The sequence below is a fragment of the Syzygium oleosum genome, unplaced genomic scaffold, assembly GCF_021117445.2.
Source record: "Syzygium oleosum isolate NSW1041296 unplaced genomic scaffold, Sole_v2.1 Sole_v2.15, whole genome shotgun sequence".
Taxonomy (NCBI): Eukaryota; Viridiplantae; Streptophyta; class Magnoliopsida; order Myrtales; family Myrtaceae; genus Syzygium; species Syzygium oleosum.
The window spans coordinates 5,439,349-5,464,545 of record NW_026607499.1 but is presented as its reverse complement, the minus strand read 5'-3'; the positions used below and the strand labels follow the sequence as shown (position 1 = coordinate 5,464,545).

The 25,197-nt window shown below is 42.5% G+C and overlaps 2 protein-coding genes and 1 pseudogene across 2 annotated transcripts; all 3 read left to right on the top strand.

Annotated features, from left to right (window-relative positions):
• The first annotated feature begins 728 nt into the window (after window positions 1-728).
• Window positions 729-2,297, top strand: LOC115693328 (transcription factor TCP9-like; annotated as a pseudogene).
• A 7,286-nt stretch (window positions 2,298-9,583) lies between these two features.
• Window positions 9,584-16,717, top strand: LOC115693331 (phospholipase D beta 1-like). Its single transcript, XM_030620308.2, has 10 exons — window positions 9,584-11,157; window positions 11,756-11,872; window positions 12,753-12,947; window positions 13,372-13,620; window positions 13,709-13,777; window positions 13,895-14,042; window positions 14,364-14,512; window positions 15,241-15,417; window positions 15,538-15,735; window positions 16,127-16,717. The coding sequence occupies exons 1-10, from the start codon at window positions 10,198-10,200 to the stop codon at window positions 16,418-16,420; spliced, it is 2,556 nt and encodes an 851-aa protein (XP_030476168.2). The 5' UTR covers window positions 9,584-10,197; the 3' UTR covers window positions 16,421-16,717.
• Window positions 16,718-21,359: 4,642 nt separating this feature from the next.
• On the top strand, window positions 21,360-23,718 carry LOC115693333 (bifunctional dTDP-4-dehydrorhamnose 3,5-epimerase/dTDP-4-dehydrorhamnose reductase). Its single transcript, XM_030620312.2, has 2 exons — window positions 21,360-21,956; window positions 23,060-23,718. The coding sequence occupies exons 1-2, from the start codon at window positions 21,501-21,503 to the stop codon at window positions 23,510-23,512; spliced, it is 909 nt and encodes a 302-aa protein (XP_030476172.1). The 5' UTR covers window positions 21,360-21,500; the 3' UTR covers window positions 23,513-23,718.
• The last annotated feature ends 1,479 nt before the right edge of the window (window positions 23,719-25,197 follow it).

Below are 25,197 nucleotides of genomic sequence, written 5' to 3'. Positions count from 1 at the left end.
CCGTGGACTATTGACCAATAAGAAGACCAATCAATCACTCCACCCAACCCAACCAAAACCCCGACCTCTCAAGGAAAGAGACCAAAGTGCGAGATGGCTCGATCCAATTATTTAATTTGATTATCAACCCCCACAATAAAAAAAAATAAATAATGAAAAAACTCGCTCCGGAATATGCGACGGTCCTAAATTTGTTATTTTCACTTAATAATTTTTTTTTCTAATTCTCGCTGGTCTTCCAGGTGGTGCCGGGACCACAAAATGGTGAGGTGGTCTCAACCAATACAAACCCCACTTTACTTGGGGCCCACAAAAAGATTAAATTTTTTTTTCCCTCCCCCTCCCCGGATCTCGGCCCCCACCACCACTCTACTCTCCTCCTATTGGTGGAGACTCGGAGACCACCTGTCCCCTCTCCCCCTCGGTGGTCCACTTGTGATTGGGACCCGTGATCAAGGCCCCACCCCCACCCCCCAAACCCCGATAGAGAAAAAAATGAAGGTAGGGGCCCCACCGCGCGTCATCCCCTATCGGGATCCCCACCGTCCCCCCAAAAACAAAGATCATCATCAACGCACTCGATCGCAACCCACCCGCCCCCCATATTAAGCAACGGTGCGCGTGCGGATTGTGGATGGGGGAGGGAGTTAGTAACGATATTTCACTTGCAAAATTCTCTCCTCTTTCTCTCCCTCTCTCTACTCTACTGCTAGGGCTTCCATTTTGTTAAAACGACGTTTTTTTTTTATATATATTTATTCCGTCTTTCCTCCTTCCTCGTTCTGTTCCATTGTGCTTCTTCCTTGAACCTGCCCGGGCTTTTTCCCCAGAAGGTACTCGCCTCACTCGCCTTAACGTGTCTCTCGGGCTTCTCCCGAAATCTTTTACGACGTGAGACGAGAAGAAGGGAAAACACACCACCCTTTCGGCGTTACTTCTTGTGTTCTTTTTGTTCGGCCCGAAATGGCGTCGTTTCAGCAGCAGCAGGAGCCGGACCCGGACGACCACGGGGGCGCGTCCGATCTCAGCACCAGCGCCGGCGACCCCGAAGACGGCCCCTACGCCGACGCCGACGCCTCGCCGGCCCGCGACCTGGCGACCCCGTTCCAGGCCATCCCGCTCAAGGACGAGCCGGTGGAGTCCGACCCGGAGCAAGCTGCCCGTCCGGCCCGTCCCGGCCCGCACGGGCTGGTCCCCGTGGCGATGCAGGTCCAGCCAATGCCCATACCCATGCCCCTGTCCAGCGCCGTAGCCGCCCGGCGCTCCTCCTCCTCCTCCTACCAAGGACCGCCACACCAAGGTGGAGGGCCGCGGCCGGAGGATCCGGATACCCGCCACCTGCGCCGCCAGGATCTTCCAGCTAACCCGGGAGCTCGGCCACAAGTCCGACGGCGAGACCGTGCGGTGGCTCCTCGAGCACGCCGAGCACGCCATCATCGAAGCCACGGGGACCGGGACTGTCCCTGCCATCGCGGTGTCCGTCGGGGGGACCCTCAAAATCCCCTCCACGCCGAGCAATAACAGCGACAGCAACACAACGACCACTGCCCCCAAGCGTAAGCGTCCGTCAAACAGTGAGTTCTGCGACGCGGGCGATGCCGTGATCACGCAGTCGTCGGGCCTCGCCGCCGCGGCTCCACAGCCCCAGGGGCTGGTGCCGGTGTGGACGGTTGGGAACGCCGGCTTGATGGTCCCCACGAACGCCTTCTGGATGATCCAGCCACCGCAGGCTGCAGCGGCGGCTCCGGTGGCGGCGGTGGCCGCCGGGCCTTCGGTGGCTCAGCAGGCGCAGATATGGACGCTTTCGCCGGCGGTGACCCCGGTGTTCAACGTGGCGGCCGCGACTGCGCGGCCGGTGTCGTCGCTCGTCGCGGCAGGAGGGAATATTCCTTCGGGGATCGAGATAAGGGGGCCATCGCCGGGAATATGCGGCGGATTGACGAACTCGGCAGCGAGCAACAGCATGGTCGGGGCTAAGGCGGCGAAGAAGTCGACGATGGCGCCGAGCCTGAGCTCCGCGGGCGGCGGCGGCGGCGGCGGCGGCGGCGGGAGGGGGAAGGCGCAGATGTTGAGGGACTTCTCGTTGGAGATATACGATAAGCAGGAGCTGCAGTTCATGGCGTCTGGAAGCAGCGCTCGTGCTCGTGCGCAACCCCAAGCCTCCAAGCCTTGAGGAAAGAGTTCTAAAATTGTGACTGACAAAAACAAAAATAAGAGCTTCTTTTTTCAGAAAAAAAAAATTATGAGAGCAGCCGAATTAGGAAAAAAAAAAGTTTGGTTTTTGGAATTTTAGGTGATCGAGGTTTTCTCTTCTTCTTTTTTTTCTAATTTTTATTTTGACTCTGTACTTCGAATTGACGAGTCGTGGATGAAATTGTAACTCATATCCTCCCGTAGACTATTTTAGTTAGTAATGGATCGCTTAATCCATACGCTCTCGAAACATTCCATTTTTTTCTGATAATTTCGCACAATTATAACAATTTTTTTTTGGCTTTTTTTAACATAATGCAAGCTCTACAGCTCTTGCGATATGATTTGAAGCTAAACACCCGATGCACTATGCACAATAAGATGCAACGTTGATTTTGATTAGGAGGAATATTTCGTGCCGGACCATGAATTTCATATGATTGTGGCTTTGCATTAGCTCATCATACCACTCATAAAAAGCCTGCGACTGGCCAATAAAATCACGTAATACATCTCACACATTTCTTTTATTCTTTCTTGGGGTGTATAATGGGCTAACATAACCATGAAAATTCCATGTGTAAATATTGCCATCTCGTGATATATCTCTTTTTTAATCTATGAAAATACTAAGAACAAAACTCATAGTTATATCCACGAGAGTGGCTCTCGCGATAACTCTTGGCACGTGCGGTGTTCCCGATTCTTGTTTCCTTGGCAGAAGCTATATTTTAAGTGAACTTTCCGCTTGGATCATGCTTGGTACTTAAACTAAATGAACGGGGAACTCTGATACGAATCGAACTCATAAACCTTTTTGTACAACCTATTTTATTTCGTGATTGTGTGAATCTCCGGTGCTCGCTTGGTGTAAGGGGTGACAGTCTCTAACTCGACGCCATAACATGATTCGATACCCACATGACCGCCGTCAGCTAGTCTGGATTGAGGTTAATTGTGTCAATGTCAATTTCATATCAATCCGCGAGATGTGGTTAATTATTGTATCCTGTTCATGTTCAACTTACTAGACACGAAATCAACCCGTATAACCTGTTTAAATAAATATTGACACCATTTGCATGTGACCCGTTTAGACACCCAATCAGCTTAAAGACCATCTTTCCATGTTATTCACTATTAAGATTTCAAATTGATGATTTGATTTTGTTAATGTATTTCTAAAATCTGTAAATTGGTTTTTATGAAAATTAAGGATATTTCGAGCCAGGTTAATGTTGGCGGGTCGATTTCATATTGGCGGATCGATTTCATGCCATAGCGTATCATGCATTCGCGGTGACCCGTCCAGCCGTTACTTCAATTGCATTACACGATAGGGGTGAGCGGTTCCAAGTTCCACTGGAAACTTGAAATCTACCTGTCAAAACATGTTCCTCATTTTGTGGAACCTGAAACTTATCTTGCATACCCCGGAATCTATCTTGTCACAGATTCCAAGGTTTACCTAGATTCCGCCTATATTCATAATTGAATGAATGTAGTGAATCATCACTTCTAATGACCATCATTTGCAATTACAATCCACCGACCCCAACTTATATTTAGACACACGAAGAAGACAAAACGTTAACAAAGTAAAAAGTCTATACCATTGATATCGCCGGAAATGAAAACCAAGACTAGTGGTTCTATAGTAGACACTCGTCATAGGACACCATAAAACACTGCAGGATTGCGTGAAGACACAGAACAAGAAAAATACAAAGACTTGTTCTAGGTTCCAGGTTTTAAGTCCGGAACCTATAACTTGAAACTTACCTGTTTCCTACCTTGGAATTTGAAACCCACCCAGCAACACCTGAAATCTAGAACCGGTCTAGTTCCCAATTCTACCCTGAAAGTCATGCTCACCCCTATTACACGGGACGCGTAGGGGTCAGCTTATTGTTTTTCGACCCGCGTTTACGTCGAGTGGGTCGACACAATATAACCCCATCGTGTTCTGATCGGATTGCGCTATATACCAAAAGATCCTACCCTATCGAGACACGACACGAACACGGACCGTCAAACCCAAGTTGGCGTGCACGAACCTGATCAGTCAAAAGCGGATCGTGTGGATTTACTTTGACGAGCTTTTGGGTTTTGTTGGAGGAGACTTATAAAAGGGCCCATTATTAACCCAACAAAAAAGAGAAAACTCAAAAGAAGAAGAAGAAGAGAAAAGCCAACTTTTTTGGCAGCAATTCCACCAGCACGCCATCGCTACGGCAAAACAAGGAAAAATCCAAGAAATTGAATTTAATAAAATTTCGGGGTGACATCCCGCTTTGAACTTCGCACGTGGGCCGTGACCCGGGTCTCGCTCGCACGCGACTCTCCCTCCCTCCCTCTCTCTCTCTCTCTCTCTCTCTCTCTCTCTATCTCGTCTCTCCCAAGGTAGGCGGAAATTGGTTGAGCGGGTTCTCGCTCGGCCCGTGGTGCGGGGCCCACCGATCCCCCCCTCGAATTGGTGGGTGGGTGGGTGGGGGTGGGCGTGGGGGTGGGGTCAAACGCGCGCCCCCACCCTTCCCCTCCTCCTAGTGGTGGGGGCCCTTGGGGGGGTGCGGGGAGGAGGACGTGGGACCCACACAAAAAATGGGAGCGCCCATCGCCACTCTCCGCCGGGCTCGCGTGCGGCCCACCCCCCACCCCAACTCGGCGCCGACTGGCCCCCCCCGCGGGACGGGAAAGGGCGCGTGCGCGATCCGTGACAAGGAAAAGGAGAAAGCTCGGCCGGGCCGGGTCGAGGGTGGTGGGGCCCCCCGCCCCCGCGGAGATTAAAGTACGTTGATCCGTGTAGGGGAGGGTAGGGGTAGGGGGGGGGGGGTCCGGTGCGGGGAAGCCTGTGGTCCAAAGGGTAGAGGGATAGGGAAGAGTGCTGTGGCGGGCCCACACGTGCGAGTATTGCTTTTTTTTATTTTTATTATTATTTATATTTCGGTCTGAATGCGGGGATTATTAGAGGGGGAGGGGAAAAACGCACGTGTGGGCCCCCACCCCCCCACCCCGTCCCTCTCTCCCTCTCTCTCTGGCCGCGCATCTCTCAGAGATGGACGGCGTACGGGCGTCCAGCCTGGTCCCCCCCACCCCAACCCCACCCCCTCCAATTTCTTCCTCTCTCTCTCTCTTCCTCTGTTTCGGATAAACGGGGCCCGCGGGTGTCTTTTCGTTTCGTGTTGAAACGACGTCGCGGTGCGGAGGGGAAGATTCCCTTTCGCGACCGCGACGCCCCGCCCGCCGGTTGGAATTAGCGGTCTCTTCGCGTGTCTTGTCTTCTTCCTTGATGATGCCGAGGGCGTCTGCCGGGGGAGGCGAGTTAATCGTTCGGTTGACCTTCGAAGTTCAGTCGGTAGATCCTTAACAGGCCGAGCGGATCTTTGGCTTCGTGGGCTTGTCGCCAACTCTCGCGGAATTGATGGCAGAAGGGCATCGGATTGAGTATCTTTCGCTTATTATGGTTATAGATCGAAAATCTTCTGTCCACTTCTTCGATCCATTAGAGGCCCTATCTTCAATGATGTTTTGGTTTAGTTAACATTTTATTAATTTTAAAGAAAAATAACAAAAATATATATTAAATAGTACTAGGCCTACCTATCTTCATGATGTGTGGTAACAAGTACTAGGCCAAAGTATTAAAGCAAATCATGTGTTCGAATGGGTAGCGCCTTTCCCTTCGGTGACTTTGGGTGGTCGCGCCTTATATTCGAAGAGTCATCCTATAGATGTGGATAGATATAACTGTTTGTGTGCGGCTGTAGCGATTGGTCGATCTGACTGTAGATGTCATTGGATGCATCTCAATCCTATAAAGAGGAACTCATTGAATTCGAGTTCATGAAACAGAGAGTGTACGAACGAACCGTTCTTGAAACGCATTTTTTGGGAACAAGATAAATAGTTTGGTTCATCTTCTTGGGCTTCTTTTGTGGGCTTTTATATTACACTGTCTGGATGGTACAGCAAGGGAGGTGAAGCCCATTTAGGCTTGGATCAGGCCCAATCTCAAACACTTGTTCAATATTTCTGCGAATTGCTAATCCGGTCCAGATCATGGATACGTTTCGATCAAATCCAGTTTTCTCAATTCGCAGTAACTTGAAATCGAGATTTATACATTTGGTTTTTGAAGACTAGAGAGACTGTCATAACCTTACGAGAGAGGTTCCCGTATCGCGTTCTAAAGAACTCGAATGTGCGCATTTCTTATTGCACTCGCAAAATTTTATTGATAAGCGAAATATTCACAAAAGTATAATAAGAAGATGATTACGCAACATAGTGAAATTTATGTATCTCTTGTTTTCACAAGTAGTATATATATAGTTTTAGGAGTCGCAACTTAAAGCTGGATCATCAATTTCATCAAGTCAGAGAATGCGACACATGATCGCAACGACCGGAAGTTCTAACATTCTAAACATAATAAGGAAATGGGCCGACAATGCATGTACAATATATCACTCGACATTCTCTCTCACGTGTAAGCCGATCCTTTACATACGGAAGACGGGTTAAGGGCATAATCACGTCGGACAACCGGAATCGGCACAAAGACATAATCGCAAGAATATGAACACTCAAGCTCCTCTGATACTCATGTAAGGCTAACCTCTCTCTCTCTCTAATCTTTTTTCTTACCTAACTTCGGGGGACACTTTTCTAGGCGTCGCGCGACGATTTTTCGTCACTTAAATTATCCCATGTTAGCAAAACTGATGGAATTGTTCATGGTCGGCATGGAAGAACCAATTGCATAAATCGAACAAGTTAGAGGTCTTAATCGAACGAATCAAGTAAATAAAGAGACTTTAATCGCAACCGTAAAAAAAAAAAAATACATGACAACCCAATTGCATAATTGACAATAATTCAGGGACCAAAGTGAACTCAACCTTGTTCATCAACTACATATATAGGGCAGGTCTCAGTTAAATGTGTATGATCGCGCAGTTAATGGATTTGAATACGCAGTATATATTAAGAGCTAGGGGTATAGGACCCTTCAACTAGATTGCACTCCTTCTAAATGGTGTCCCTATATCATATTAGGGACGGCTACAAAGAGTTGTCCCCAATGCATCGTGTTAATTGCTTGGTCTGAATTGCAATTTCGCGTTTTCTGTGATTGTTCTTTCTTTTCTTTTGGCGGGCGATTGGGGGTCTCATGGAGTGACATTTTCTACGGTTAGTCGTGCTTAATTAATTATGTAGTGTGATGGTTATAAATCAATTACGAAGCTTGCATCATTGGGGCAAAGTTAGGACAGGACATGGACGGCGATGCCGTGATTTCTGTGATTTTCCTTTCTTTTTCTTTGGCTAACGGTTGGGGTCCCCGTTTAAACGCTTTTTCTGTTATATACATTTGATGGACGAGTTAGCATAACATGCCATAACCTTGAATTTTCAATTTCGAACAAATGATAAAATTCGCTCGATAAAAAGAGTGACACCATAGACACTAAGAATGGGAAAATTACCAAAAAAATCTTAAATCTATTGTAATTGTGTAAATTTAGTGATAAATCTTTTTTTTTGCCAATATTTTTTGGACAATTTTTTTTTGTCAATTGAGTCCTAAAATTTTGTGCCAATTCTGTTGATCCGGCCAACTTTGGTTGGAAACTGTTGACGGGGTGCCACCGGCGTCGACATGAATATTTTTTATAATTTTTTATTAGTATTTTATTTTATTTTATTTTTTCTGTTTTTTTTTGTTGTGGCCGGCAAGTTCATTGGCCGGGCGAGGCTGGACCTCGTCGTTGCTGGGTGAGGTTGTGCCTCGTCCAGTCCTTGATAGCCCTTGCCCATGGCCGGCAAGGCTCGACACTCACCAGCCCAGCCGCTGGCGAGGTCGACCTTGCCTAGCAACAGCGAAGTCAAGCTCGACAGCCTAGCCCTAGTGAGGCCGAGCTCGCTCAGCGACGACAAGGGTCGCGCGGCCACAATGAAAAAAGGGAAAAAAAAAGAGAAAATAAAATAAAATAAAAATTTCATAAAATTTTTTAAAAAATAAAAAATGTCCACGTTAATGCTAGTTGTGCCACGTTAGCAATTTCTGATCAAAGTTGGTTGGATGGACTGAATTGGTATAATTGCAATAGGTTTAGGAATTTTTTTTAGTAATTTTCCCTTTCTTGATCCTAATTGTCATCGGAAAAAAAAATTCCTAAAGAATATAAGTACCCGGAGCAATGTAACCAATAGAGCCGGCTAATGCGGTCCAGTCTGATGAATCTAGCCTCAATAGTTTTGCGATACCAAAATCTGAAACCTGAGCTTCATAATCGGCATCCAACAGAACATTGTTACCGGTCAAGTCTTGATGTATCCACGGAGGAAAACAATGGTGATGCATATAGAACAATGCATTCGTCACTCCTCGAACCATGTTTACCCTTTTGTCCCAAGCAAACTCTGAGGTTTTCTCATCATCTTTCAAAATAGTTCTCAAGCTTCCTCTTTTAATGTACTTATGCATCATAAAAGAATGTTGCGCGTGAGAGTAAAACCCATAAAATTTGAGGATGTGACAAGGGGTGGATATTTGATAAGGCTTGAATCTCCCTCTCGAAAGATATGAAGTCGAGGAGCTCCTCTCCAGGGGATGAAGAAATTTTCTCAACAGCAGCCATTTGACCTGTCGGAAGTTCAGCTTTATAAACAATGCCGTGTGCTCCTTCTCCCACACAGAACTTGGAGTCATATCCTTCTTTGGCCTCCAGGATTTGCTCGTAGAAAGCTTGGCTATTAAATTCAAAATGCGCAAAAGATCTAAATCATTACAACATCCCTTTATTGGACCGCGTGACATTGACACGGATCACAAGCTGATATTTGCTTGAAAGTATAGATCATATTCACGCATTGGATGGGAGCCCGCCGTTTCACTCAATTAAAATCGATTCCGTGAATCCGTTTTAATGCGGCTTGCTTGGATAAATCATGGGCGATATGCCTGCATAGCTGCAAATTACTAAATATATTTAGCAAAAATGGTCTAAACAAATTTAACTCTACAGACCTTATCAATGAATCATCGAAAAATTAAAATACAAAACCCATCTTTAGAATCAATAAAAAGTCCTATAGGCCTGGCTTGTGGTTGGGTATGGAAAAAGGCTAAAGAAGGAAAGGTCAAGTTTGTTGGTGTTTTGATACTAGAAAACTGCCAAGGAGATAGGATTCTCCTGTCCTGGCCAACGGTCATTCAAATATTGCGGCAAAAAATACAAAGGGAAGTCTTCTCGACTCTCCGTTGACACTGAGATGCCGAAACAGAGACGGAGGCTTTGGGACCTTCCGACCTACCCTGTCTCCGTCTCTGTTTCTGCCTCTGTCTCTCTCTAGAGTGGACGTCCACGGTCCCCATGCCCATTTCGCCTTTGAACATTCAAAGGCGAGGTCTAGAAAGGCTTGCCGAGTTCATTGTTTTCTCATCTCTGTCTTTCGTCGTTCCTTCCCTTGCTTTTGACAGCGTTATTAAAACGGCTAATCATGCGTGGGCGAGTTCCCTTGAGCGATTCTTCAAGGCTTGGAGCCCACCCCTTTCCGTTCTTGGGCTCCCTCCTCCTTTTACCCGGTCAACGCGGCTTTGCTCATCTTGTCCGGGCACCATCTCGCGTGTGCTGGCGCATCTTTAGCTCGGATGCAATAACTCTGCTCGGCTCCTTTCGGCGCGTCCGATGTGAGCTCATCGGAGCAGCTTTCTCCTTGGTCTGTTGTGTTCCTGAGCACAATTATTCAGTTGAGGTACCTCCTTTCATTCTTCCTCGAGTTACCCAATTTTCTGGCCGCCGGTAAGTCGACGTATTGCTTCAGTGAGACGGGTTTGCGTGGGTTCGTCGTTCGGAGTAGCTTGTCGGTCAGGGGCTTCAATAGCTTGATAATTTATTCGGGTTGTTGTCAAAGAGCGGTGGAGTTATTGTGTTGTTAGGTTATACATAGTCTACTATTGCAAGTGCTTCAGTTCCATCGGGAGCGAGGCGCTTTTCCATGGCTCGATCATTTTTCGCTGAAACCTTGTCCTTCAGAGGATCATCCCATGTCCAGGGTCAACAGAATGCTCCTATTAAGACCAGCAAGCAATCTCTGAAGTTGCAGCTCTTACATGGAAACTTAGACATTTGGGTGAAGGATGCCAAAAAACTCCCCAATTTGGATTTGTTTCACAAAAGATTGGAGGACGTGCTCGGGAAAATTCCCGTCAAGGTTAAAGGCAAAATCGAAGGTCAAATGTCTAAGATAACCAGCGATCCTTATGTTACGGTTTCCATTTCTGGTGCTGTCATCGGTAGGACGTTTGTGATCAGTAACAGCGAGAACCCCGAATGGAAGCAGCACTTTTATGTGCCTGTGGCACATTATGCTGCGGAAGTGTATTTTGTGGTTAAGGACAACGATGTAGTCGGCTCCCAGAAAATAGGCGCAGTGGGGATTCCTGTGGAACAGTTATTGTCGGGAACAAAAATTGAAGGAACTTTCCCTATCTTGAACGATAACGGGAAGCCCATCAAGACCGGAGCTGTCTTGAGCTTATCGATCCAGTACACTCCGGTAGATAAAGTGGACGTTTATAGTGAGGGAGCCAGTCATGGTCCTAATTACCAGGGAGTACCAAACACATACTTTCCTCTCAGAAAGGGTGGTAAGGTTACTCTTTATCAAGACGCTCATGTCCATGATGGTTCCCTTCCTAATTTAGAGCTCGACGATAACTTGCAGTACAACCACAGGAGTTGTTGGCAAGATATCTTTAATGCAATTAGTCAGGCCCGACGTTTAGTCTATATTGCTGGATGGTCTGTGTTCCACAAGGTTAGACTGGTCAGGGATGGCAATGAGGCAACAGTTACATTAGGGGATCTACTCAAAACCAAGTCACAGGAAGGTGTCAGAGTGCTCCTTCTAGTGTGGGATGATCCTACTTCTCGCAGCATTCTGGGGTACAAAACGGTAAGGAGCTACAAAATGTTTGATGTCATGCCATTCGATTCTAAGTCAGTTTGCCGCAAGCAAGAACATACTATGGTACTCGCATGCTGTCTTGGTATTTATGCTGTGCTGCACCATTACACCGCAATATGCTATGAATATAAATGTCTGTCAGAGATTATTCTCTTCCTGAATTCTTGATATCCTTGGTGTCTTGAAGTTTATGTGACATGATATTTGATCTTAACTTCTTAAAACACAAGTTAGAACAGTTGACTGATCAAGCCAGCAAATTTGGACCTGTCAGTGTTTTCAGTAACACGGTTCTCTCTCTCATAAGCGATACCACTGGCATCAATCGGGTTTCATTTGAATGTTAGCTTCTGAGCGATCTAGAATCTACAACTCATGTAGAAAGCAAGACACTGCTTGTTTTTTGATTTAATAAGAACTTCCGTAAGCACAAGTATGTAAGAAGCATAAAGGAATTTATGACTTGTCGATTGGTTTTATGTTCAATTGACATTTAATGACATTGATTTATAGCTACACCAAACTTCAAGGGCTTCATGTTGCAACTTCTTATGGTTCATCTGTTCATTGACTTGCGTCAAAATAGGAAGGGATCATGCATACCAATGATGAGGTGACTCGTCATTTCTTCAGGAACTCATCGGTGCAAGTGCTACTTTGTCCTCGATCAGCTGGAAAAGGACATAGCTGGGTCAAAAAGCAGGTTAGAGACAAAAACACCATTTATGCCTGTATACCCCTCCTCAAGTTTCTGTCTAAAACCATCTATGGAAGTTCATTCTCTTAGCAAAGTTTTCATTCAACTTCAACTACCATATACTGCAGATTCATTGGAAAAGAAAGGAGTTTTAAAGTTTTGTTGCTGAAAACCGAATGTCTGGTTGTGGAATTATATAATTAACAATCCAGTAGAACTTCGACTTTGTAGCTTTTCAAAAGCAGGAAGCACGTTAAAACCCTTGATCATGTAGAAGCAGAACATCAAAATGACGCTAAAAACATGTTACCACTTCTTTGCTGTTGTATTATGACTCTGGAGATTTATTCGTCTAAAGAATCAGACATTGCAGATACCATGCAACCAAAAATGGGTTAAAGAAGTTTTGGCACTGACAGAATGGAGTCCTTTCTCCAAGAAGTTAGTAAATTTTAGATGTTTTTGGGTAATGCTGTATCTGTCAATATCATTTGAAGTATGTTGAACATTCTAATATGTTCATAAACATAACTCTCAATAAGATCCATCTGGGTTTATATCAAAATTATCGCCTCCGTATCTTTCTAAATCCGAAACTAGTGTCAAAGACTCGAAGTGTACTTTTACTCAGAATTATAATCTCTATATGTGATGATATTCTTGCCAATTTTTTCTTCTATCTGATCAGAAAATAGTGATTTGTCTGGAATTTTTCCACATTCAAATTGGCCGCTGCATCTTGTCTCCTATAGTGTTTGATATTGACCTGCATTAATTTCGTTTTCCATGGATGCCGTGACGTAAATATTCTTTAAGATTTTTTTTTTTTGCTTCAGCAATTACGTTGGACCTCCTGATCTTTATTCCTTTTGGCTTTATTCCTTAGGAAGTAGGAACCATTTACACTCATCATCAGAAGACAGTGATTGTGGATGCTGATGCTGGGGATTACAGAAGAAAGCTTGTAGCATTTGTTGGAGGTCTAGATTTATGCTTGGGTCGTTATGACACTCCCAGTCATCCAACTATGCGGACACTGCAGACGGAGCACAAAGACGACTATCACAACTCTACTTTCACGGTAATGAATAATTATACTCATTGCACATGGACTTGCCCACAGTTGTTTGAGGTATCACCGTCCTGCTTCATTTGTCCACGCACAATCCCAGACAAGATATCTACATCCACATTACATGCTATATAGAGAACGTCCTTTCAACCATAGTGGGCTACATTCGGGCATGTGTTTATTATGGGGATTTATCTTCTCGACAAGATGTCAAGTGAATTTAAGCTGCATACTTGTCAACATTTAACCAATCATTTTATACAATTTACCATACGTAAGGTTTTCTTTAGTAAGACAATGTGGTATGTAAGGTTTTCTTCAGTAGGAAATGTGGCATGCAACTTGATATCTGCCCTTATTATGCTTTACCTAAAAGAGAAGGATTGAAGCATGAGGAGTTTTCTCATTTCACTTGTACCCAAAACCTTAACAGGATCCTTCTGCTGGTTGCCCAAGGCAGCCATGGCATGATTTGCATTGCCGCATAGATGGACCAGCAGTATATGATATCCTCACCAACTTTGAGGAGCGTTGGTTAAAAGTTTCAGAACCACATGGTTTACAGAAGTTAAAGACATCATATGATGATCAACTTCTGAGACTAGAAAGAATTCCCGACATCTTGGGGATTTCAGATGTTTCTTGGCCAATTGAAGATGACCTAGAGAATTGGCACGTTCAGGTAATCATTGCTGTTAAAAATTGATTATTTTCTTCTCCATGCTTGTCAAGTTTTCTCTGCGGAGCTGACTCAACTTTTCAAAGTGAAGATTTTCCGCTCGATTGATTCCAATTCAGTCAAAGGCTTCCCTGATGACTCTAAAGATGCTCCAAGCAGAGTGAGTACTAGAGAAACAAGCCAGACCTTAGTCATTTCATGTTCCTCTATGATTGATCCAAGTTCATAGAAATGCCATAAAAGTCGAGTAATTGATATGCTTTCTCCTTCGTAACAGAACCTGGTATGTGGAAAGAATGTGTTGATAGACATGAGCATACACACAGCATATGTCAAGGCAATCCGTGCAGCACAACATTTCATTTACATTGAGAATCAGTACTTCCTTGGTTCATCATATAACTGGGATTCTTATAAAGATATAGGTAAGGAAGTAGAATCACCATGGTAAATAAGGTGCATCATTTCGGAAAAAAAATGTTGCATCATGAGCTCGTCCCTGATATAATTTGTTTGTTGTTAACATTGTTCCTTTCTTCAAACAAAAGAGGTAATTAATAGGCTTTACTCACTCAAGATCTTTCCAGCCAGATAATAGACATAAACTACTTTCCCCCTTATTTGGTTATTCAAAAACATAGCTGCACGAACTCAGTGAGAGTAGTAATTTTGAAAACATATTTATAAAATGAGTTCTGAACTCCAGAATAGGACATTATTCGATAACTTATGGGCTTATTTTGCAGGTGCCAATAATTTAATACCAATGGAGATAGCTCTTAAGATTGCTAGCAAAATAAGAGCAAACGAGAGGTTTTCTGTGTATATTGTTATCCCAATGTGGCCAGAAGGTGTTCCTACAAGCCCCCCCCTTCAAAGAATACTGTTTTGGCAGGTAGGATTCAGTTACACAAGGCGAAAGCAAAGAACAAAACTAAACCGAAAACTTAAGTTCAACTCTTAGTTTGGTTCTGACTTTGTTAAAGGCGAAAGCAAATTCAAACAACAAAATAAAATCGGAAAAATCTGTCTGCTTATTGGTTTGGTTCAAACTTAGTTAAAGGTAAAAAGGAAAATCAAGTTGATTTGTTTGCCACTTTTTTCCATTGGAAAATTATACCAATAAGTGGCAGTCTTTCTATCCATTGTAATATCGTCATTTCCTCTGTTAAAAAGTTCTACACATGGTCCACATAAAGTCTTCTACTTTTGGACTATATGAAATTTGCTTCACCATTTTGGTTTGGTTGGGTTCTACTTTGGATCTTAACCTGCTGATATCTTCTGTGTGATCTGAAATTTTGCTCCAAAAGTGACCCAAAAAGAACATGAACACCTTTACTTGCCATGTTTGAATTGTTTTCCTGTTTTTTAGTATAAGAATACCACAAACTGGTCAGGAACTTGCATGTTCATAAACTTATCTTGGTCAATGTGAAAATTTACTGATCAATTAGATCACTCACGTCCTCATACGATTTTCATATAACAAATTTACTCTTGACTTTCAGATAATAATAGGTCAGTTGCAGTTCCTTATGTTGGAAAATTTTCTTCTATTCCTATTTTATGCCCGGACATTAACAAAAATCATTTTACACTATGCATTTGTTGTTGCTGCAGCGCAAGACAATGGAAATGATGTATGATACAATCTACAAGGCTCTAAAAGAGGTTGGGCTTGACAATAAATATGAACCTCAAGACTATTTGAATTTCTTCTGCCTCGGCAACCGTGAAGTGTTAGATGGAGAAGACAGTTTAAAGTCGGGACGTGCAAATGGAGCAAAGTCGGCTCAGGTATGCCTTGGCCCAATCTCCAATATGTATTTTGACTATGCCTTGGTTTTTATTGTCCCCCGTGATTATTTCAAATCATGTTGCTTCGGTTTGGTTGAATGTGCTGTGCAACTCACTTAGGAACTTGCTCGAAAGAACCGGAGGTTTATGATTTACGTCCATTCTAAAGGAATGATAGTGGACGACGAGTATGTGATACTGGGATCTGCGAATATTAATCAGCGATCCCTGGAGGGCACTAGAGACACTGAAATAGCTATGGGTGCATATCAACCTCGGCACACCTGGACTCAGAAACAGTTGGCTCCACGAGGGCAGGTAAATTACGTGCTTTTTTCTCCAGATAATCATCTCAAACTTTTTTTTGTTGTTCGTATAAGGTAAAAAGAAGTATGAGCTCCATTTCTTGGCTCTTGAGCCTCTTTTTCAGTTGTCCAGGCATGTGAGTGTCGGTCCATTTAATGATTCTTGCAGTAGTTTCGTTTGTAATACAGTTGCACTTTGTTTTTATATATTGGACGAAATCATAGGCTTTATCTGAATACATGCCCATGAAATGTATGTTCTTTTGAGAAAATGGAGACATTTTGGAGCATCCAAGTCCCGCTTGTCAATCATACTAAATGACACAACCGAAATAGTAGCCACCGAGATTCTTTCAGTTCGGCATTTTGGGAACTCATTCCTATCCACCCATATTTGATTGCAGATACACGGATACAGAATGTCCCTGTGGGCAGAGCATCTCGGAAGCCTCGAAGAATGCTTCAAGTGCCCGGAGAGTGTCGATTGCGTGAGAAGGGTACGATCGCTGAGCGAGGCTAACTGGAGACAGTACGTAGCTGACGAGGTAACCGAAATGAAAGCCCACCTCCTGAAGTATCCGCTCCAGATTGACAGTATGGGAAAGGTGAAGTCACTTCCTGGTTGCGAGACATTCCCGGACGTCGGCGGGAACATACTGGGTTCATTTATTGCCATTCAAGAAAACCTTACAATATAGCGGCGCCTATGATCGCCTCGCCTTACACTCGTTCGCGTGTCACGACTATCATATATGCTATGATCAGTCGTCATTCTTTTGTGCATATAAAATCCAAGGGGATCGAGAGGGGCTCTCTGATTCTGTTCCTGCTTTTCGTGTATCATACCTTCATGGATTTGCAAAAGACCTGCGCAACCTGCAAATTTTCTGCTCATTTTGAGGTTGAACATTCCAACCATTCCCGAGAGAGTCTAGGACGGGGGACAGAACTCTTGAGAATATTAATGTTCATATTGCCAAAGTTATTGCACAAAATAGCAGTGTCCAGCAATTTTCTCTATGCATTAAGCATTTGAAAATTAAATTAAGTCGAAGAATACAACCTTTTTCTCGGCTTCGAAATTTATTTTCTGAAAATGCGATCGGCCTAATCTAGTAAATTAGACTATATAGATATTTCTCGTGATTTATTGTCGGTGCATGAAGATCTACAGAAGAGCGATAAATTGTCCTGATTACAGAATTAAATAAGTCATGTTCTAATGGCATTTATTCTTCTATAGGGATAAAAAAATAAATTTATAGTCCTATAAGCATTCTGATCTTTGGATTTCTTGTCTTTTCTTTTTTCTCGACGTGCATGTCACATGTGGGAATCTTGTGTGATATACGTGACATTAATATATATATGTATTTCTATTCGGATCATGGGAATTATTTGAACATGGCCAGTACACTATAAAACGAATTATATATATAATATAATAAAAATTGCCGAATCAATAAAAAAATAATGCGAATAATATAATATAATATAATATAATCGCCGAATCAATTAAAAAAAATGCGTTTTCAACGGCGAGATCCGTGTCTTACAACCTGTCGGTATTTAACTAGGAGTCAAGGGCGACTCATTATTTTATTACTGAAGTTTTATAGATTAAAACATTTTTTAAATCGAGTTCTTCCGTTTATTTTGAACGAGTTTAGGGTCTAGTCAAAGGGAAAATTTTAAAAAAACTTTTCGTAGTTGGGAAATTTCTAAGATCGTTGGTAAATTAAGAATGAACTGTAACTTGACTGTCAAATAACTTATAGATAACTTCTCAACATCATCAGGGATTTAGCGATTTTAAAATGAATTAGTAAATAATTAGCTCCCCAGAAACTTTACAAATGTAAGTAAATTCAGTTACCAACATTATCAAAAATTACGGGTGTGGGGTTGGGGGGTTTGGCCCCTTCCTTCCCCAAAGGTTGAGTGTTCGAATCCCGGCGCCGCGGGTGGCTAGCCCGTGGTGGTGGTTACTAAAACATTACAATAAATTAGTGACTTACAATTTTTAGATTTACAATTTTTAGATTGTTACAAGTGTAGTTGATAAGATATCAACTCTTGTTTGCACAAAAAAATGACCAATTTTTTGTTATTATCGACATGTGATGGACTTAATCGATGAGAATAGAATTTGGTCATTTATGAATATAATTATTGACAACTTGGTGAATCGACAAAAAGTAGAGTCAAAATCTTTGATGCAACCATCAAAGAAGTAACCATCAACGCGGTGGAGTTAAAGAAACCGTCGAAATAGTGGAGTCAAAGGAACTGATAGTTAATGTAACCGTTGATGTATAATTGTTAGTAACATTTATTTGTAACCTCCCTTCGTAACTTCTGTTTGCAACATCTATAACCTCCGTTGATAGCCGTCAATCGTAGGCTTTTAATAGCCACATTGTACAGGCCCCGCACACAAATAAACAAATATGTTATCTTCAATTCCTCCACAATAGTTATCGTTTTAATACTAGCGCCATCAATTAAATTCCGGCGTGTTTCTTTGCTGTAGTTTTTAGATTCGCGTCGTTGATTAAATTCCGGTATGTATCCTTGATGTATATCCCGGGTACCTTGTTGTCGATTAAATTTCGAAGTTGCCTTTTTACGTTCTCAGGTTTTGTCATTGATTAAATTCCGGCATAATTTGTGTATGTTTTGGTTCCGTTTAAAGTGATTATGTTCTTAGGTTTTCTCATCGATTAAATTCCGGCACAATTTGTATACGTACAGTTCCGTTTCAAGTGAAATTATCGATTCTCTTGTCTACCTATGATATTTCTTTGTCTGAAGTTGCAACAGAACCTGTCTCTTCTAATAAAATTAAAGAACAATTTTCGGAGAAAAATATTTTGTCGCGGCGTCAAATTCCGGCAAAACAACTCTATAAAGAGCTTACCAACATCCCAATAAGTCATTAAGTAACCAACTCTTTTAAATTTCACAAGTGTTGCTTATAATGAATTTACCGATATCCCATATATTAATAAATTAGAATTTTATTAACTTCTTTTAAATTTTTACAAGTATGGTTAGTGAATACCATCCTCATAAAAAAAATTTACGAATTTCCAAATAAATTAGCAGGTTACCGACTTATTTCACATTTCACGAGTGTGATTAATGTACTACCAACACTCTAGGAAGAATTTATCAACATCCCAATAAACTAGGAAGTTACCAACTTTTTTGAAAATTTTAGAATGCCATCCCTACAAAGTGTGATAATGTATATCGGTATTTAGCACATCGTGCATGTGTGCCAAATTGAATAGACATTACCAACAAGATGCCGGCTCAGATGGTAAGAGAGTTTACTCTTCTCCTTGTGATCTTGGGTTCAAGCATTGTTGGGAGCACTTCGAGAGTAAAATCCTAAATGTATCGGATCAATGTGGGGGAGTGCTCCCGACATATTGCTTAGGGAGGTGAACTAGTCGAGGTGTGTGAAAGCTGGAATGAACACCACCTGTACAATAAATCAATAGGCGAAGGTGAATAGACTTGTATAGCGTTACCTCAAGAAAGAAAATGAGTAGTTATTGTATGAACATAGATAATTGATAATGTATGGAGATTGATTGTCAGTTAGCTTTACTAAAGGGGATGGTCTATTTATTAGGTTTTTCAGAAAGAATAAGATGGGAGATAAAACAATGTTTTGACTTAATAATGCAAAAGATAAAAAAAAAAATATACATGTAGACATGCGTAAGAAGTGTGATAATGTCGAATTTTCAAATTTATATTTACTCGTGAGATTATTTTAATCAAACAAAATATAAATGAATCTTGCACGTTGGCTAACCGATTTTTTTTCCTATCTCTATTAGAAAATGCGAATTGGTCCAGCTAGTTGGGACCTATTTTGGGGTTGGAATTGCCTCAGGCTCGCCTAATTTTCTCAGAACGTGTTTGAATATATGTAAATCTTACGACAGAGCATTTTGAACTGTTTTTTTTTAGCCCTCAAACTCGAAAATTTTATAATGCATACATGTGGACATGTAGATTCATATAAATTTATTTTAATTTTTCCAAATTTGAATAATATTTATATTTTGGTGGGATAGTAAAAAGTTGGTTTTTGGGTTTTGAAAAACACAAACAAACGGGCCCTTGATAATGTCGGATTGAATATCGGGCTTCAAGCATTGGATCCCCAGGAGGCTTGCAGAGGTTCGAATTTTAAGAATATAATAAATTATTAAGACTTAAAAAGCAAAAATCGAAATTGTCCATTACAATATTAGTAAGTTGCTAACTATGCTTGTAAAATTTAGAAAAGTTGGTGATTTATCAATTATTGGCGCGTTGGTAAATTAAAAGAAATTGGTAGTATACTATCTTATTGGAGATCGATAAATTCCATATAAGGTTGGTATTTTACTAGGTACGCCCGTAAGATTTCATCGAAGATGGCCAACCGTATCGATTTAGTCGAACGTTGGTTAATTTATTATAGTGTTAGTGAATGAATCTGTAGATGCCGCTATTTTGTGCCAAGTGCTAATCCTAAATAAGCCGCTAAAGAATGGTGTAAATGATATTCCATGTCTTCACATCGTTCATATTCGGACTTAAAAGTCTAAGTAAAGCGTGGTCCCCGGGCCGCGAACACTGACCAGTGACAAAAAGGCGGTCTCTTAATCATCATTAATAGTATCCCACCAAAAAAAAAAAAAAAACTCATCATTAATGGTAGACAAGAAAATGTCAGTTCATAATGGTTTAGTGTCAAAAGTATTATCCGTTTTTTACGAGATCACGAGTTCGATTCACCTCGTCAGGAAATCTCCAATCATGTCACGTTACATTATATAGTTGCGGCATTAACCATGAGGAGAAAATTTCAACCTATTGCGCTAATAGGTTTGCCGACCTCAAATCTTTCGATCGCGAGTAGAGCGGAGTAGTTATAGCTCACTCAAATCGAACATTCCGTAACTGATATGTGATCGTTATGTTAACGCCCAAAAAAGGATTATAATTCTGATAATTTGTCCGTCTTTTTCAGTAATACAATAAGGGAAAATAACGCAAATAATACCTGAATTTTCTCTAAATGTGCGGTCGTCCCCGAACTTTTGACTTGTTCAACGTGATCTATGAACTTTAGCCCAATATACAGTGTTGTCCCTGCATTTTTTATTTATCTAATATGGTATCTAAACTTTTGGTATATGTTTAATTTAGTCCATGAACTACATCTTCAATATTGTCTCTAAATTTGAATTAATAGAAGAATAGCATTTGATATTTTCATACAATTTAAGGGATTAGATTGAATATTTACCAAAAAATTCAAAAATTATACTGAACAAATTAACAATTTAAGAATGACATTGCATATCAAATCAAAGTTCAGGGACCGTTTACGTCATTTTCCCGCTAAATATCACTCGTGCACTTATACGACCCAAACCGTAGGCAGACGTGAGGCTGCCCGCCCTCAATCGCGACCCCCACTTCCTTTCGTCACGGAGTACGAAACATAAGTCGACGCATCACCCACCTGTCCCTGTCCGAATCCCCACCCCAAAAAAAAAGAAAACGAAAAACGAAAAACGAAAAAACAAAAAGAAGGAAAAACCCTCCGCAACTCATTATTACACGAACGCCATTTTCACCCTCCCACCTTAAATCTCTCTCTCTCTCTCTCTTTCCTACACTCCAAATCCCACGCTCCTCTGCTTCGAGATCCCATCTCGAATCCCACGCTCCGGCGGGTCGGTAAGGGCGGGGGGGAAGGAGAACATGGGTTTCCCGGCGAACGGCGGCCCGGCGAGCGGCGGGCCCCTCAAGTTCCTGATCTACGGGCGCACCGGCTGGATCGGGGGCGTCCTGGGCCGCCTCTGCGAGTCCCAGTCCATCGCCTACGCCTACGGCTCCGGCCGCCTCCAGGACCGCGCCTCCCTCGAGGCCGACATCGCCGCCGCCGCCCCCACCCACGTCTTCAACGCCGCCGGCGTCACCGGCCGCCCCAACGTCGACTGGTGCGAGTCCCACAAGGTGGAGACCGTCCGGACCAACGTCGTCGGCACCCTCACCCTCGCCGACGTGTGCCGCGAGCGGGGCCTGATCGTCGTCAACTACGCCACCGGCTGCATTTTCGAGTACGACGCCGGCCACCTCCTCGGGTCCGGCGTCGGGTTCAAGGAGGAGGATACCCCCAACTTCGTGGGGTCCTTCTATTCCAAGACCAAGGCAATGGTGAGTGTGTGTGCTCTCTACTTCTTGTTGTTCTTGTTGTTGTTGTTGTTGTTCAGTCTGTGATTTGGTGATTATGTTGGTTATGTGTGAGTTATATAAATTGCATATCTTTTGGAGCGTAAGTGTTGTTTCAGATCTGGCTTTGGTGTTCCTTGATCTGCATTTAGGGGCTTGTCTAATTTCTTTTTGTGGGGTGTTCAAGAAACATGCTCTTTTTGTCTGTTCCTTCAATCGTAAATCACGAACACTTGGTTCATTTTGCAATTAATTTCGAGCATTCTGTTGCTTTATGATAGAAACTTACGACCCGATACGGTGCATTGATGGGAAATGCGATTGTTGAAGTGCTTGTTTCGGTCAACAACCGCTCAGACAATTGATCTATGCTTCAGTTTGCCCTCTCGAGCTTTCAGATGAGACGAGCTAATGTTAGTACAGGCTATGTTGCGTGGCATCGAATGTCCTCTGTTTGGATCTCCTCGCTTGCTTCTTGATGTACGAAACAAATGCCTGCTCAACTATGATAAGTAATGTGATAGTTTCCGCCTTGTTAATCATGCTATCTCTGAGTTATGTGAAGTGCGGTATCTGATGAATGCATCTGTAAATAAGTGGTATCTAATGATAGATCCATTCTGATACTTGCGTCATAACATAAGGATGCTTTACATCATATCTGTTCAGATGCTACCAAATATAGTCCATTCAACTACATTATGTGTGTACATCGCCTAAATGATTCTGTGTTCTGTTTCAAAATTGCAGACCATTTTGTTTGTTGTTGGCTCCCAAGAGAGGAGAGTCGGTTCTTTGATGCTTTTCATATGAAGCTTTTTCCCCCCTCAATACTAGATGAGTGACTGAATGATGCTCTGATGTGGTCTTCCTCTGATCTCCATTCATAACGTACCTCGTATAGTCTTGTTTGAGTTTGCAGTTCATGAATAATGCGTGCGTCATGTTGCGTGTGAGAGCTCCTTCTTTTTGCTATTGCCATGTCCCTGACGCCCCTGCATTTTGCATGTTTAGTTGCATGATAAAGGCGAGCGGTTGTCATAGCGAATTCTTATTATGTTTTTTTTTTTTCCTCTGTGAAACATCAGGTTGAGGAGTTGCTCAAGAACTACGAGAATGTTTGCACCCTGCGTGTCCGGATGCCAATCTCGTCCGACCTGTCCAACCCCCGCAACTTCATCACCAAGATCACCCGCTACGAGAAAGTGGTCAACATCCCCAACTCGATGACCATCTTGGACGAGCTCCTCCCCATCTCCATCGAGATGGCGAAGAGAAACCTCACTGGAATCTGGAACTTCACGAACCCCGGAGTGGTCAGCCACAACGAGATACTCGAGATGTACCGCGAGTACATCGACCCGAGCTTCACCTGGAAGAACTTCACTCTCGAGGAGCAAGCGAAGGTGATCGTTGCTCCCAGAAGCAACAACGAGCTCGACACGACTAAGCTGAAGCGGGAGTTCCCTGAGCTGTTGCCCATCAAAGAGGCCCTCATTAAGTATGTGTTCAAGCCGAATCAGAAAACGGGTGGAGCTTGATGCTTGTGTCTTAAGTTACCTTTGGGGTATTGCGTCAATATTAATTTTACTCGGGTTTTTTCCGCATTATAGCGTGCATCCATCATCCAAGCTCCTCTTGCTGCCGGGAATCCAAGATTAATTAGCCTCGGCTCTTGGTTTGTATCTGTATCTTCTTAATTTGTATTGATTTGATCATTAATAAGTTGTTTGGAACTTGGAAGTGATCTGTCTTTGTCATTGGCATTATTATTATTTTTTTTAATTTAATGTTTCTTTAAGTTATGTCGTTAAAGCGTAAAACTACATATCTCTGACATCTCGATCAATCGCCTCGGCGTGGCCCTTTATTTACGCTATGAAACGCCTTATTTTTCCAACATTTTCTCTCTGAATATCAACTGCTATATAAGTGTAGGGTCCAAAATGTGCTTAGTACTGATTATCCAAGGATAAGTTAATAGCGAGTCTTTGTCTAGATACCCAGTAGTTTAACATAGCGGTAGAATTAGTACTGAAGGGATTGAACTGGTGAAGATTAGATCATTCAACGATGGAAAAGGACCCGAATTTGAATAACTACAATTTCCAAGTGCATTCTGTTTAATAATTCAGAAAGTGAGTTTCCAAAAATCGCGTGCTTCAGTGTCCATCTGTGGACGTCGCCGGGAAATCGTAGCAGTTCCGACAAGTTTAACATTGTAAATGGTTCATATCGCACGAAAGACCTACTCATAATCAGCTAAAAAATGTGAAGGTGATTGATCATCTTCTGATTGCATCTGCATGGAAGTGAACCGGTGAGAAAAGGGTTTAGCATTAATGATTGGATTAGCCAGGATCATGCAAATTTTACCTGACCTGCATTAATAATATTTCACAAGATTATATCTCTGATGCATCCAAAGGGGTTGTCGCCAAAACACAATTCAAGCGTCTCATCTCCGCAGTTATTTTTCAACTATTCTAAAAGTTTGAGCTAATCATTAAAAAACTTGATACTCAACGTGTGTACTTGCACTAAGCGGTGACAGAGTTTTAGCACATTCCTGCTGGAATAACATGTGGCTTTTCAATCGTGGTATTCTGTCGGTCGTGTCTTGTCTCTCGCTTTACGTTTTTGGGCACAGTTGCAAGACCAGGTCAATCCCTTTTCTCACTTGGTTGAGGGACGGAAGATTCACATCATGTCGTGTATATTAAGTTTTTGTTGAGGGAAAAGATGAGATTAGAATTAAGCACAATAAGCTTCGTCAAGAAACCGATAATCGAGATTTAATTTAAATTAATTATTAGGTATCTTCGCAGGATTAAGATCCACCATATCCTTGTACTGATGCAGACCTATAAATCAATAACTGAACCATGAGAGAATCTGTAAATGCCATTTCTACCTCTACGTCTTGATCTGAAAGCTCGCATTTTTTACCAAACATTCTGTTGCTACTTTCAGGAACACATTCACATGTACCCAAGCTTTCTAATCTCATTCCGCGAATTTTGTTGCACCCTTGCTCACGGGTAATCGTGAAAATCAATGAAATCCATATACCTTACATGTAGAATTCAGTGTTAGACCGCGCAGTTTTCCAAAATCCATATTAGGATCGCGAAAGGGCGGTTACTAATGAGGGATGTTTTCTATCTTTATTGTGAATTCTTTGCGTTCACAATCATAAGGTCGAGTCCAGGAATTACGGGATGTA